This window comes from Phalaenopsis equestris, unplaced genomic scaffold, assembly GCF_001263595.1.
Source record: "Phalaenopsis equestris unplaced genomic scaffold, ASM126359v1 Scaffold000058, whole genome shotgun sequence".
Classification (NCBI taxonomy): domain Eukaryota; kingdom Viridiplantae; phylum Streptophyta; class Magnoliopsida; order Asparagales; family Orchidaceae; genus Phalaenopsis; species Phalaenopsis equestris.
The window spans coordinates 378,143-394,906 of NW_018164500.1; the positions used below are offsets into that span (position 1 = coordinate 378,143).

The 16,764-nt window shown below is 32.9% G+C and overlaps 1 protein-coding gene across 1 annotated transcript in view; it reads right to left on the reverse strand.

Annotated features, from left to right (window-relative positions):
- LOC110019480 overlaps window positions 1-16,764 on the reverse strand; it is a 31,348-nt gene that overhangs the window by 6,212 nt on the left and 8,372 nt on the right. The window contains exons 2-5 of the mRNA XM_020717147.1: window positions 12,574-12,665; window positions 12,294-12,401; window positions 12,132-12,214; window positions 11,816-11,949 (exon numbers count right to left, since the gene is read on the reverse strand). Of these exons, the coding sequence (XP_020572806.1) occupies window positions 11,816-11,949; window positions 12,132-12,214; window positions 12,294-12,401; window positions 12,574-12,665 (417 nt within the window). The remainder of the gene's footprint in view (window positions 1-11,815; window positions 11,950-12,131; window positions 12,215-12,293; window positions 12,402-12,573; window positions 12,666-16,764) is intronic.

The window sequence follows — 16,764 nt, forward strand, 5'->3', positions numbered from 1 at the left end:
TGGCCTTTAAAAGAGAAGCATAATAATAAGTAAGTCTTGTCGAGATGAGAATGATTAGTTGGATGAGTGACTTTACACTTAGAGACAAAATGCAAAATGAATATATCAGTGATAGGGTTGGTGTAGCTCCTGTGACGAACAAAATTAGAGAAAGGCGTCTTAGATGGTTTGGTCACATTAAACGTCAATCATCTGATGATCCGATTAAGAGAGTAGATGTTTTAGATTCGACTTGTGCTAAGAAAGGCAGAGGTAGACCCAGGAAGACTTGGGCTTATTGTATAAAAAATAATCTTAATTTACTAGAACTAGATGAAAATATGACACTAAATATGACGCAATGGAGAAAAAGAATTCATGTAGCCGACCCCACGTAGTGGGATTAAGGCTTTGTTGTTATTGTTGTTGTTTCTTTGCCTACGAAATGATGCAAATGTACAAGAAGATATCGCGTTGCATGCACCTTTAGAGTAATCCATTTTATGTGATTTATAATTTTGTAGTAAAAAAATGACATTTATAATTTTCATATAACATAGAAATCCATTTATAGATTCAGATTTATATTGCTAACACATATCGAATGCTATCAAAATTAAATATAGGGGGTGCCATTATTTTTATTTAGACTAAAATGACATGTTTTTTTAGCTTCAAAGAAACTTGAGGATAAATTCTAGTCAAATGTTAATGTTTGCAAAACAAATTCATTCATGCTCAATTATGTTGAAATTTTAAGTAAATTTTGTATTTTGCATATATTTCAAAATTAATTATGAGAGCATAAAATTTAATGTCTAAGTGATTTTAATTTGTATAATTCGGGAGTAGCCACAACATCCTTAATTATAAAATTATATATATAAGCTTTATAAATCACATAAATAATTAAAAGACATTAATTGTGATTAATTGTATAAATGTAATAAATTTTTCCCACGTGATTTTTTGTTATATTTATATAAATAATTAGAATAAAATACCAATTTATATTTTCTAATTTACCCATAAGGATTAGAAAAGAGAGCAAAATGTGATAGTTTTCTTATAAAAATTTAGGGTGCATTTGGGGCGGCTGATGCTTTTCCAAGAAGCTGCTGTAAAGCTGCTTCTTAGAAGAGCTTTTTGGTAGCTGTCAAAAAGCTATTGATGAAAAAGCAGGTGTCTATTCAGAAGATCTTTTGTGTTGTTGTTGTTTCTGATGAGATAAATTGTTTTGTCGTTATATATATAATATATTCAAATAAATGCAGTTTTCAAAATATTCTGAACTTAATAATAGAAAGATGTCATACTACTAAAAAAAACTAACAGTCCAGTCCCAAATACTCTAATACATGAAAAAAAAAAGATAAGGTATTTGAAGCAAATGGCTACAATAATGAGGACAATCACGATAATCAGAAAACCTAGAATGTTATTTGTTTTGAAGTCTTGATGATCAAGTCTTCAGGACAATCTCCTCTCCATCCCTGCATCTCCTCGACTGATCATGGTCTGGAGGGACCTTGTTGATCTCATCAACCCAACAGAAGAAGTCGCAATCTGCATGAGTCCTGTTTCTAGGACAAGGATAAAATCTTCTGCAATAGTTGACTTCCATTCTGGACTGGTGTTGAGCACACCTATCGCCACAATAACAAAGCGGAACTTTTGAAGTACTTGAAGATCTTGAGCTCATATTTCCTATTATTATACTACAGTATTGTTCTAATTAAAAAAATTAAAAAAATTAAGTTGATACAACATTCGATAAATTCTTAAAAAAATATAAAATCTTAAAATTAATAATTAAATTTTATCGGCATAAAAAAAAAGAAAGATACAATACAGATTGTTGTATATATTTTGAAAAAAATACATCAAAGAATAACATAAAGATGAAATATGAATCATCAACTACAAATAAGTAGGTTGTGCAACATAAGTACAGTTGTTGCATTCACCAAAGCATCAATAATCTCTTCTCTTAACTTAACATCTCCTCAACGCATTCTCCCTCAAAAGTGTTGTACTCATTTGCCCTAAAGTCCTGTTCTTGCACCGAAGGTTCGTCTTGTTGTTGGTTAGCTTCCACGGGCATGTAGATAGGATTATCATCTAAGACCCTTAAATCGATATCATCTTGGGATGGACCCCTCCGTATAAAATTATAGAACGCAGTCGTTGCAACAACTATCTTCACCTGTTTTTAAAAAAATACGTAGGCATATCTCGAAGTATGACATACTTCTTTTTCCATACACTAAATGCTCGCTCGATGACACTGTGTAATGACGACCGAATTTTATTGAGAGCTCATTCTTCCCTCTAATCAATTGACTGTTGCGCTTAAAGTCAGGAAAATTTGTCGTACAGTCTACCAACTCTTTCTTGAAAGAGTCTTATTATATTTTGTTAGTCTTCTTTATTGAAATATGTGGTTGGTCTATTGTCATTTTCTACCTCTCTCAAGCATGAATCACAAAAAATTATCTTCGTCTCCCTATCTCAAATAGCAGATATCCCACCTTTTTTGTTTACCCATCTAATATTTAAGTAAAAAAAAGAAGCCGATCAATATAATTTGGCATGTAAAACAACAAAAGAGAAAACAATAATATGAAAAAAAAGAATCAAAAGTAGAGATCAGAATCAAAGCATAGATATAAAAAATTACTCAATCCAAGATCACCAATTGTGTTGTCCAGGCATAAAGACCAAGCAGTCTTCGTGTCAAATTAGCATGGTCTTTCTTTTTTTAATATTCACAATTGGTAATCGATTGAGCCTTTTGTTTTATTTTTTTTCCATCATCGCTCCACTAAACATTTCACAAGAAAGGTGAAATGTGCCCGCTAAATCGCACTTTGAAAGCATCACCGTAAACGGAAACCAATCAACCAACGGGTCCACAAACCATCCGAAGTAATAAGATCATATTGTGAGAATCATGCCTGATATGTTAACAGCATATGTTCCACCTTAACATATCTCAACATAGATAGATATATGAGTATTGTTTTACCGTTTCTCTAAGAAATTTTGTTAATCGATTTGTTTGGTCTTGTCACTTAGTGTAGAGTAACATTTTGGGGGGATAATGTTGAGCACTGCTTTCTTTTTCTAGTTTTTTTAGACTTTTATAAACTGAAATGCATATGTTTTGGTGTAAAGTTAAAGTTTACAAAATAGATAAGTTAGCAGCATTTATATTTATCTTAATCAACAAGTAGAAGCTATGGAATGAAATATATATGAGCATCGTTCATCTGTTTCTTTCGGAATTTTTTTGTACTTGTTCCGCATATGCATGCACTGATACAAACTCGAAGATTACATGTCAAATAAGATACTAATAATCAATTTTTTTGCTTTTATCATGCTAGCCAAATCAAGTTCTTAAGCGAATAATTAGAGTTTAGTGAAATCTCTTAACTAAAGAAGAGACCATTCGTAATCATCATTATCCCAAATCAACTAAACACTTGAACGTGTTCTCTAACAGTAGGTAGTATTTGTGGGAAAGCTTCCTCGTCAATTTAAAATTGACAAATGGTGATCAGTTAGTTTCTTTTCTACATTCGCTCTAAATTACATTTGAATGACATCCTCCAATTGATATCTTATCCGACATATAACCTCAATGAATACATATGCATGATAAGTACACATAAAATTCTGAAAGAAACAGATGAACAATGCTCATATATATTTCATTACGTAGCTTCAAGTAGTTGATGAGAATAAAGATAGATGTTGTTAACTTATCTATCATGCAAACTTCAACTTTGCATCAAAACATAACCACATATATTTCATTTCATGAAAATATAAAAAATAAAGCTGTGGTCAACACTCACCCCGTAAAATGGTAATCTACACTAAAGATGAGGCAAGAATTTTCTTAGATAAGACAAATCGACCAACAACATTTCTCATAGAAACTATAAAACAATGTTCATATATCTATGTAGAACAGATATACCGAAAATTTTGAAACAAACAGATTAACAATTCTCATATATATTTCATTTCATTCATATATCTATGCAGAAGAGACATACAAAAAATTCTAAAATAAACAGATTAACAATGCTCATTTATATTTCATTCCATAGGTTCTACTGGGTAATCAGGATGGTGAAGATGCTGTCAACTTATCTATATGCGACTTCAACTATGTCAACAAAGTGTATGCAATTTCATTTATATAAGTCTCCAAAAAACTATAAAAAGGAAAGATTACTCAACATTCCCTTCCCAAAATGTTACTCTATACTGACGAGGAAGCAAGTGCAAGCAATTTGACCAACAAAATTTTTTAGAAAAATTGTAAAACAGTGCTCATATAGTTATGAAAAAAAAATTGAAATAAAAAGATTAACAATGCTCATGTATATTTCTTTTCATTGCTTCTACTGGTTGATCAGAACAGATAAAGATGCAGCTAACTTATTTAAGATGCAAATTTCAACTTTACAATAGAATATATACAATTCCATTTATAAAAGTCTAACAAAAACTAGAAAAAAGAAAGAATGCTCAACATTCTCTCTTCTAGATGTTGCTCTACAGTAAAGAAGAGACAAGATAAAGCAATTCGACACATAAATTTTTTCAATGAAACTGCAAAACAATGCTCATATAGCTATGAAAAAAAAATTCTGAAAGAAACAAATAAACAATGCTCATATGTATTTAATTCTATAGCTTCAACTGGTCGGTCAAGATAGATAAAGATGTTGATAACTTATCTATCATGCAAAAATTAATTTTACATCATAGAATATGCAATTTCATTTATAAATGTCTCAGAAAGACTTAAAAAGAATGTTGTACTCAACAATTCTCTCAAAATTCCACTCTACATTGAGAAGAAGACAATTGCAAGCAAATCAACCAAAAAATTTATCAGAGAAACTGCAAAGCAGTGCTCATATATCCAAGCATAAAAACAAAAAAAAAATTGTTAAAGAAATAGATGAACAATGTTCACATATATTCCATAGCTTCTACTTATTGATCAGAATATGTATAGATACTGGTAACTTATATATCGTACAAACTTCAGCTTTGCAACAAAGCATACAAAATTTCATTTATAAAAGTTTCAGAAAAACTAAAAATATGAAGCATTGCTCGGAATTCTCCACCTACAATATTACTCTACACTGAGTAGGAGACATTAACAAGCAAATCGATCAAGTAAAATTAGTACATGCATATGTAGAAGTCCACAAAGATTCTTAAAGAAACAAGTGTATAATGTTCATATATATTTCATTCAATATCTTCTATTAGTTAATTAGGATAAGGATAGATGTTGCTAATTTATCTATCATGCAAAGTTCAAATTTGCATCAAAACATATGCAATTTCATTTATAAAGGTCTCTCAGATACTTAAAATGAATTCTTAAAGAAACGGATGAACAATGCCCATATATATTTCACTCCATAGCTTCTATCAATTGATCGTGATAGTTAAAAAAGTTGTTAGCTTATCTATCATACAAATTACAATTTTGCATGAAAACATATGTAATTCCATTTGTAAAAGTATTTCATATACTAAAAAAAGAAATTTTTAAAGAAATAAATGAACAATGCTCGTATATATTTTATTTTATAGTTTTTATTGATTGATCAGGATATGTATAGATGTTAATTTATCTATCATGCAAACTTCAACTTTATATTAAGACATATGTAAATTCATTTATAAAACTATCTCACATATTAAAAAGAAGCAGAGCTTAACATTCCCCCCATAAAATGTTAACACTATAGAGGAGGCAAGTGCAAGCAAATCGACCAACTAGCATCAGTGTAAGCATATATAGAATAAGTGCGCAAATAATTTTTAAAGAAATAGATGTATAATGCTCATATATATTTTATTTCATTAATTCTACTGGTTGTTCAAGATAACTTTAGATAATACTAACTTATTTATCATGTAAACTTCAACTTTGCATTAAAACAAATGCAATTCCATTAGCACAACATTATAACAAAGAAAAAATGAATAGGTGCTCATACATCTCCACCCAAAAATGTTCTAAACATGCACAGGAAAGCGCATGCAAATCGACAATCAAACATCACTGGATGCATATACAGAACAAGCACACAAAAACTTTCACAGAAGGAAAAAGAGAAACACAAAGGTTGGCAGCAAATAAACTGAAGAAAAAATCCATAAAGGAAAATACTTCACCAACTTTCACTGAAGGTAGGCATCAAATCAATGTCGCCGACAATGAAGAGAGGAAACCGGAACCGGGTTTCAGTCCTAATGACACAGGTGACAAATGAGGAGAGGGACGAGGGGTTAATGAGAGGATATAAGACTGGGATTACCAGAAATTCGAAGGTGCAGAGGCCCCTCACAATGGAGCTCCAACTGCAGAACGCTCTCCCTCCTTTTCTTTTCAACGTTCGAAGAAATACAACACCCCATCCGCGAAAAGCGCAAGAATAGAAGGTACTCAAACACATCTTCTCTGATTCTGAAATGCATAAGCCGCAAAACAACCTCCCAAACAAGGCCTTAATAAATTTAATTGAAATAGAACTTTAACCCACAGGCAAGTTTTATGTCAACAAATTCAGAATTATTTAATAAATGATTTACATTGGTAAGTCATGATGTATGTTTATTAGCCTCAAATATTTTTAATAATAAGCATATTATTTATTTATTTTTTTTATAGTAATACAATTAATAAATATTTATGATATTTTAACCTTATAAATTTGGCTTTCCATATATATAAAAATAATTTAATAAAATATAAGATAAAATTTTGTTAGATATTTGATTGAATAGATTTCTACTGCTAGATTCTCTTGAAAGTAGTTGGGGATTTTAAATTTTCTCTTGTACTATAAATAGAACTGTTATAAAATTGAAGCAATGAAGAATGAAATAAACCAAATAAATAACACATATGTTATGTGGAAAACCCAAGACGAAAATAACTACAAACAAAGGAGGAAAAATCACTATATAGAAGAAAAAAATTTCAAGTGGAGAGTGTCAACTCACATAAAACCGAAAAAAAAAAATTGTCCTTGCACAAAGAGATAATGTATTTATAGACTTTTACAAAACTCCTGAAGAGGAAAATACTCAAGAGGGGGCCAACAAAGCAAAATCACACATATTGCAATTTAAAGACTATTAAAAGATCAATCCAATAGTAGAAACATTCAATCCGTGTACCCTTAATTTTCTAGTATGGCGAGCAGGACCCATAGAATTCATGTCCAAGAGTAGATGTCAGATTTTTATAAATCTGATTTTGAAATTTCTTTTTTTAATGTTTCTTCATTATCCGTCTATCTTTTATCAATACATCTATTTTTCATTGATTGTAGTACGGGGTAAAACAAGTGGCAACACTCTTCTACCCCTTAATTTCTGCTAGGAAGCACAAGTCTAGTAGACTACAAAATGTTGTCAAGCAATTGGACTCTCTAAGGATGGTTAAAATTGACTTAAAAGTTTCCCAAAATAGTGACATCACGCATCGATAGCAAGTTGACATTAATTAGAGAGGAATTCCAACAGAGAGTAGAAAAAAAAATCACCATCAGCTTGCCCATAATACTTTGCCATACTTGGGTCCAAAATTCAGAATGATTTAAGCAACGCTTGATTAATTGATTCCTTGGGTTTTGGACTACAAAAGTTCTAATTAAAATTGAATCTACATTTGAATGTGAACAAGAACTCCTTAAAAACATTAAATTAAGTATTGAATGTGAGAGTAAGCAAATTATGCATATTAAATTTAATAAAGCAGTTAAAGAATCAGATGATTTGAACTCCAAATGAAGATTTAAAATGTTTATAATTTTATTTTCGGTACTTGGATTATTGAATCACAATCTCATAAAATGACCTTATGGAGAAAATTAATTTACATGAGCATTTCATAGAACTTGGAAACAAGTTAAATAAAAAATGCATTAAATTCAATGTTCCATCTATTTAGTTCAAGAACGAAGCGAATAGTTCCTCAAAACTTATCTTTCAACCACTCAAGTTAATTTTTTTTAAAGAGAATGTATGTCCAAATAAGCATATCATATTTATGTTGTTTCTCTGCTTGCCTATCATCTCGCTCTCTAAAAATATTCATCAATCTTCTTTAGTAGTATGTTAGTATTTTCATGATTTTCCTCGTATCAAATTGATCATTTTTACCTCTTCTGCATGACATGCAATAAAATATTCATAGAAAATTAGTTTAAAAAATAATAAATTCAAACTAGGTGATAAGGTAATCATATGTTTGAATTCTAAAAAGTTTCTTATTTGGCTTTTATGAAATTAATTGCAAAAAAGGTAGGGGCATATAAAACTCATATAGTACATTAAGAATAATCAGTATCTTGAATTATAAATGATAGAAGGTTTTAGTATGAGTCTACTTTTCAATGCATGTCATTTGACTTTACCTGAAGAGCAAGCTATCAGTATCTTGAATTCTATTTTATTTCCATCACTTCCGTATAAATTCACATTTAATACTTTATATTTTAGAGTTTATTTTCTTCAAGACAAGTATATTTGATATAAATTTGAAGGTTTGTACACAATAGAAATAAAGGATGTGAACATTAAGGCGGTGCATTAAAATTTTAAGTTTTGGTTTTAATTTAGTTAATTTATTTCTTATTTTCTCTTTTCTATTTTCTATTTTCTAGTTCAATGCAAACAAACCATAATGTTGGTGATTAAGATTCTGTGATGCTTTCTCTAACTTTTTTTATTTCCTTGGAAGTGATTTACCACTTAAATTGCAAGTTGGTTCAATTCAGTGCTCATCAAATTCTCTAGTTATACTATTTAAATCTTCTATTCCACAGATATCAATTCTCTATTTTTTTCCAAGCATGTTCCCTACTAGCATTATTTATAGGATTTTCAGTTTTCAATTGAGATATTGAAGTTCTCTGCAACCTTTTTAGCCGGCACATCAAATGTCGACCATCTGATGATCCGGTTAGGATAGTAGATATTTTATATTCAACTTATATTAAAAAAAGGTGGAGGTAAACCTACAAAGACTTGAGCATGTTGTATGAAAAAAAAATCTTAATTTATTAGAACAAAATGAAAATATGACACTCAATAGAATAAAATGGAGAAAAAAGATTCATGTAAGCTATCCCACTCATTTATTAGAACAAAATGAAAATATGACACTCAATAGGATAAAATGAAGAAAAAAGATTCATGTAAGCGATCCCACTCAGTGGGATAAAAACTTGTTGCTGTTGTTATGCTATTGTTGTTGTTGTTGTTGTTGTTGTTGTTGTTATGCTAAGTGCAATGACTTGCATCTTTTGCTACTGTATGTTTCCTTTTATATCTTGGGGCTAAATGGCCTTGCTTTTTTAGCTGGCAATCGAAAACAATATTGTTTCCTTCTGTATATTATTTCCTGTTAGTGCTGGGTGTTTTTCATGCCTTGTTAGCCTGCTAGTTTCCTTCTTTATGTGATTTCCTATAGATAATCCCTAATTCTCAATTGTTCATTATAATTGATTATAGAATATTCTTCTCATCTATTCATTACTTCTACATTATAATTGGAGATCGGAAATTGTTGATGTTTGTGATGAATAAAAATGGTATTTATAATTTAACTAGTATTTTGGATTTCTAAAAAGCACCATTTGTGATATTATTTTAATTACAACAAGGACTACTGGCACGTAAATTAAGTCTGTACTTAATAAACTTTCAGATTCCTCAGATTTTGTGTATATTGTTAGATGTGAATTCTTCAAGCAACTTGTAGGTCATGTTGATAACTTTCAGGAGAAGGTTTTACTTATACTAGTGGGAGGCCTAGAGCTTCTATTTAGTAACTTATAACCATGTTTTTCATCAACATACTTTGTGCTTGAAATTTGTTCAAGTTTGCAACAATCTAATTTACCTATTTGTTGTCTGAATCATCTAATCATTGAATAATTTTATTTCAATCTCAGGTTTCTTAGTTAATTTCATAATACATGTTCCTTAAATTATTATTTAACGAGAGTTTCATGTGTTTCTAATTTGCATACAAGAAAGATGAAATGATTGTCTAAATAAGAGTCTTAGAAAACCTAATGTTCATGTGTTTATTTTGTGTGCCACATCCTAAATTTACATTAACAAAAACTATAGACCCTAAGATCTCTAACATTTGCGGCAAAAGTAGAATTACATAAACCTTGGTATTCTATTTGTGTGGATGAACTCTTTTGTGTTGTGTAATGGTTCATCATATTTAAACTTAGTTAGCACTTCCATATAAAAATTAAGCATTTTTTCCTACAAATTGCTTGAGCAATCTTCCTTGATCTAAACAATCTAGAAAATTAAGCTACATATTTGAGAACCCAATTGATTTAATTGATTGGGCTATACTTCAGGACTCTAGGCAACCCAATGGCATAATCAATACTGTGAGCATGGCAAAACCCTGATTAACCCATTTGCCTACAATCCATCAACAAGGGTTTATAAAAGGATGAATTATACAGACCCATCGAAACAGCTAAGGATCTTAAAACTATAAAATGACTATGAAAAGCAAATGCTTTATCACAAAACCTAATCAAACTAAGCCCATTAAACTCAACTCCCTACGCATAGTCTAGTTATGGGGGGCATGCCATTTGCTAATGACTAAGTGTTAAAAAAGAGATTGCTCTAAAACGCAATGCATCATTTAAAACAAACTTAGAGCCAACCCTTTAGCAAGGGCATGCCCTCCACCACTAATATCCATTGGATTTTCAAAGCTTCGCCTTTAAGATCTCCATTGAGGAATGTAGTGGAGTCAAAGCTCAATCTACCTTGAATGGCATGCCATTATCAGTTAGCTTTTAAAAGTGAGAGCAAGCTTGACACATAAATCAAGCCCTTAGAATAAACTTCATTCCCTACAAACTACTCGATCCATATTGAAAAATCTCGGATGTACCGTGTAATATGGACTAGGATTCTAGGAATAATCCTTGGATGATGAAACCACTAGGTCTATATGGGGTTCACTACCAGCTCACCCTTCCATCCTCCTCTCAATCCTCCATTTCTTAAGCATAAATCAACTTACCAGATAAGTCTTATGGGATGTACTTTGCCACATAACTTCAATTATGAAGAGTTTTCCCTCAAATCAAGTGGGTACTTAACTATTGGGGCTCACGCCTATCTATAACCCTGAACTCATTAGCATATAACATTGACAATAAGGTGAAATCGTGCTGGTGCTTTTATCAATGATTTGGCTACGTTTAACTCCTAAACCTTTAGAGTCAGAAAGGAGCGTTTGAAAGTCTAAAAAAATTTTCTTTCATTATGAATTACATAAATTTTGATGATTCTTTCTATCTTAGTTGAGTACCTATCAAATCACACATGACTAACATAAGCCCTTACACCCCAACTCATTCATGATGAATCTAGTATATACGGGCCTTTGCTTTAATTACACTACAAACATTTTCTCTTCATCACTTGAATGAAAGAAAGATATAGAAAACTCTCCAGCCTCTCTTTCACTCTAACAAAAAATAAAGAACACACACATAACAAAAGCTACAGAATTATTAGAATACTGTATTTTATCTAAAGCCGCATCATGATTATATGAAGCTTTTGAACAATCATTTAGCAATTAGAACCTTTCAACAAGATAAATACACAAGAAAGCATAGCAGTAAAATTTTATGAGGGCACATTCCCACAAAAATTTAGTTTGGGAAAAGATGAGTAATAATTAACTTTTAACTTCAGACTTGGTGCATAAAATCAGCAAGACCTCTCTTTGTGGCTGTTCTGAATTGATGATGTTCAAGAGAAATCCAGCCAAAGAAATCGCAATTACTGCACCAAACAATCCAACCATTGCCCAGAGAAGCCAACCGTTCTGAAGATCAAATGGTTCCTCCAGATCTGGAATATGCATATGCTATAGATGTCACTCTACTTTTCATCCTCTTAAAAAATAAGTATATTTGATTCATTTAAAATAAAAAATTATCAACCAGCACACTAATAATTAAACAAGCAAGGGTATAAAAGTAAGTATTTTTTATTATACACTAAAGCGGTGCTCAAAGATAGCGAATACTCACCGTAGCGGAAGATATCACTTGGAAAAGGACGAAAGGTGTTAGTTATGCCATATAGAACCCCTAGAACACTAGCTGTCACAGCACTGCACAATAAAGAGAAATATCAAAAATATATTTGATTCTTTTCAATTGATCAATCACTAAGAAATTATTAGGACCTACATTTGTCCTGCAAAAAGTATCTCTGCCTTCTGATCTAAACTTACTTCTCCACCTTGAAAACCAAGATATGGTAATGCGATTGCTTCAACCAAACCTGTCAAAGTAAAGCTGTCTGCAGTAGCTTCAATTTCATTTGATCATTCAAATATCAATTCTCAGCAAAATTAGTAAATAGTGTAACCTTAAGTTTAATGGAAGTGAAGGTGAAAAAAAGGAGAAACTAAAACTTTTCAATTTCTTTTTGCATCCATAAGGAGATTTAGAGAGTTCAGAAAGTTACCTTGCCCCACAAGCAATCATGGTGAATAACACAGTTTGCCACTCCCAAGGCACATCCCACCGTAAAAGTATGGGCCAATTTTCTCCAAATTTCTGCACAATTTGCAAGATTCTTGTTCAAATTCAAGTTAAAAATAAGGAAGATTTGCATACATACCATTCAATTCTTATGTATTTACATATCTAACACCTAAACTTTACTCTTTATATACATGTCACCTTACCAATGCATGAAAAAATGTGTTGAACTTTTTAAAAGTTAAAAAGGTAGCAGTTTTTATCTGATATGAAAGATTTGGGTGGTAAACTTTAAAACAGTAAACTTCAGGTGTTAGATATGTAAATACATAGGAATTGAGTGATATGTATGTAAATGCCCCTAAAAATAATCAAGCTTCTAGCATAAGAAAAAAATCACTGCCAGCAAAAATTGTTCTATATTCACAAAGGTTGCATTGTTCTAAATTGATTTTGACAGTTAACGGCTTGAACCAAATGATGGATATGAAGCCGTTCTCCAGGTTGCATTGTTCTTCTTCCACTAAGCAACATCTAAAATCTACAGAAGTTTCTCACTTCTATCTTTGCAAGTATAATACCATGCAAATCAAGTGATTTGAAACGGGTAGGTTCTACATTTTGTCACAACAATATGAATGATAACATAGAGGTTGAAAGCCTGACAGTTATGATAATACCGCATTATATTGTAAGTGTGGTCATTGTTATGAACCAGTCTATGGCTTTCACTACTTTCCCACTCAAAACTACATTGTGCTCTATATAATTCAACCATACCAATCATAACAGCAATCTAAACTGATCATGTAGGCCTTCATACAGGCTCCAGATCACAACGTGAATGAATGCATCAATGATGAATAAAAATGAGGGATAACAGGTGAAGCATCGTCAAAATTGAGGTCAAAATCCCCCAATCACGCCTAAAGTCACTTGAAACAATTCATTAGTAAAATAGACTTTGCCAAAATGTTTGGAGATCACAATTTGCCCAATAGAGGCCAATTGATGTGCACGACAGATAATAAATGTGGCTGTGCATGAATCTGTCCCAATTATTTTGAACATCGTTGAAATTGCCTAAGCGACGTCAATTCATAAAAATTACTGTGCAAGAACATCTAAAGCATTGAAATATCTTAAGAAATGAACTATGATTGACATGATCAAGGAAGATGAAGGCGAAATACTGCCGATACATCATGCACAATTTAAACTCAAATCCCCTTGACGACCATCGAAATTGCTTAGACAAGCTCCGTGAGCAAAACTAACTATGCAAAAGCATCCAGGACATTGAAATTACTTACAAATGAAATCCATATTGTCGAGATTTGCACGCGAGATATCGACTTGCACTTCAAGGCTGGCAAGCACTCAAATTGAGGTAACACGTAAATCTAGATGCGCAATAAATGTAGAAGTATGAGCAAGAACTTATACACAAACCCTTATAATTATAAATATTATTATTATAAAATAAAAATAATAGATTAAATACCATCCTATCATATCCCAGACAAATCCGCCCTAACCTGCTCTAAATCTTGAATGCCCATGTCATTCAGCTCCCCACGCATGCTGTCAAGATGTGACTGAGATAGAAATAAAGTTGTGAGAATTAATTCTAATTTTCTTAAAAATTAAAATTAATTGGTAAATCCCTTAAATTAAGGGAATTAGAATAAATTTGTAATCCCTAAAATTAAGGGAATTAGTTAAATAGTTTCCTAATTTTTCTCCTTTTAATCTCCTATATAATACCTTGTATGATCAATTCAAATGGGAACTGAAATACAAATTATTTCTTTGATTTCCCACATGGTATCAGAGCTCAGGCTCAAACCCTAGAGGACATCGCCTGTGTCGGTTCTCTGCGACGCGCTGTCATCGATCTAGAGAGATCTTCTGTCTCTTCCTATTAGCGGCCTCTTCAGCGCGCTTCTCCGACAATCGTAGATCCAGTAGCGTTCTTCCCTTTCACGAGCCTCGATCCAGTAGCGTTCTTCCCTTTCCGCGTGCTTCTCCGACTTCTCCTTCTTCTCCGCCTCTGTTGCGCCCTTCCGAGCACAGGCTACTTCACGCCTTAGTGTTCGTTTCCATCTTCTTCGGCATCTCGGTTCTCTGCGATCTGCGCTCCATCCTATCCGCTTCGTCCGAGAGGAGCAGCACGTTGTCACGAGAAAGATCGTCCTTTGCCGCTGAAGTACTTTGCGCTGTTTGCCGTTGTGTGGTCACTGCAGAGCTTGCGATCTTTTTCTGTTGTTTGCCACTGCAATCCTGTGCCGCAGATCTCGCGATCTTTGTCGCTGTTTGGTTTTTTTTTTATTCGTTGCCTTAATTGTTGCGATTCTTTTACCACTGCAGGTTGATTCTAGTCTTAATTGCTGCAAATTTTTTTTCTCCACCATATCAATGTCCGAAACCACTATCTCCAACTACTTCAACCATTCTGAAGAATACAATGTTGTTCAGAAAATTGGAGAGTTGCAGAATATTAGGGCATCCAACATGTTCAATGGGAAGAACTATCTCAAATGGTCTCAAATTGTCCGCACATACTTAAAAGGCAACATCCTTAAAAGGCAAAGGGAGGATTAATCCCCTACTTGGAACCGGACCAAAAAAAAGGGATCCAGCCTCTTCAACATGGGAAGAGGAAAGAGGAGAATTCCATGATTATGTCCTGGCTATGGGATTCCATTGACCCAACGATCAGTGACACTTGCATGTTCTTGAACACCGCAAAGGAAATCTGAGACTATATCAACCGCACGTACTCAGTGTATGAAATCAAGGAAAAAATCGGAGCAACCAAACAAGGAGACAAATCTGTCATAGAGTATGCAACTCTATTGCAGAATCTGTGGCAGGAACTGAATCACTATCGTGTAATTGAGATGAAATACCCTGATGATGCTGCCACCTTGAAGAAGTTCATTGAGAAGGATCAGATATATGATTTTTTGGCAGGATTGAATCCTGAATTTGATCATGTTAGAATCCAAATCCTCGGCAAGGAGGATACACCGTCTCTAGAAGAGACAATCTCATTAATTCGAGCAGAAGAAAGTCTGAGGAGTGTCATGCTAGAACCACATACTATGGATGGGTCAGCCTTAGCAGCAAACACAAATTAGGAGAAGTCAAAGAACGATAACCAATGGAAGGAGAACAAAGACAATCTTTAGTGTACTTGTTGCAAGAAATCGAGGCTTACAAGGGAGAAGTGTTGGAAGTTAAATAGTAAACCTCCAAGCCGAGAATGGGGCAACCGTGGGAAGAAACAAAGGTCTCGAGCGCATATGGCAGAGCAACCCAATGTGAAGGAAAAATCAACAATAGGGGGATTTAGCAATGAAGAAATTGAGAAATTAAGAAACTTATTGGGATCTCTTGAGAAGTCTTCTGGAGCATGTTCAATAGCTCTTTCAGGTAAAACTGTTTGCATGAATGTCTTAGACAAATTATATATCAACTCTTGGATCATTGACTCCGGTGCTACTGACCATATGACCCCCACATCTCAACTCTTCCATTCCTATACCCCCTGTCCAAGTAATAAAAAAATTATCATGGTTAATGGCTCTTTAGCTACCATTGCAGGGATTGGTGATATACATATCACACCTAGCCTTATCCTGAAAAACAATCTCCATGTACTCAAACTGTCAACAAGCCTTGTGTCCATTCAAAAATTAATTCATGATCTCAAATGTTATGCTGTTTTTTTCCTTCTTATTGTGTTTTTCAGGAACAGAACTCGGGGACGAGGATTGGACTTGCTAAGGAAAGGAGCTGTTTTTACCACCTTGAACCATCCCAGAAAATCAGGAGCAATTTGTCCTCATCTTTCCTTAATTCCTCAAACAAAGATGTCATTTTGTTGTATTACTTACGCCTTGGTCATCCTCTTTTAGAGTTCTAAATATAATGTTTCCTAATTTATTCCAAGGATTAAATATTTCTGAGTTTCATTGTGACATTTGTGAATTGGCAAAACATGCCCGTGTATTTTTTCCTATTAGCAATAAAAGAAATTCTCATTCTTTTCATCTGATTCATAGTGACATATGGGGTCCTTCCACTATACCTAATGTTTCTGGGGCTCGTTGGTTTGTATCCTTAATTGATGATTGCACCCGGGTTACATGGCTCTTCCTTCTTAAAC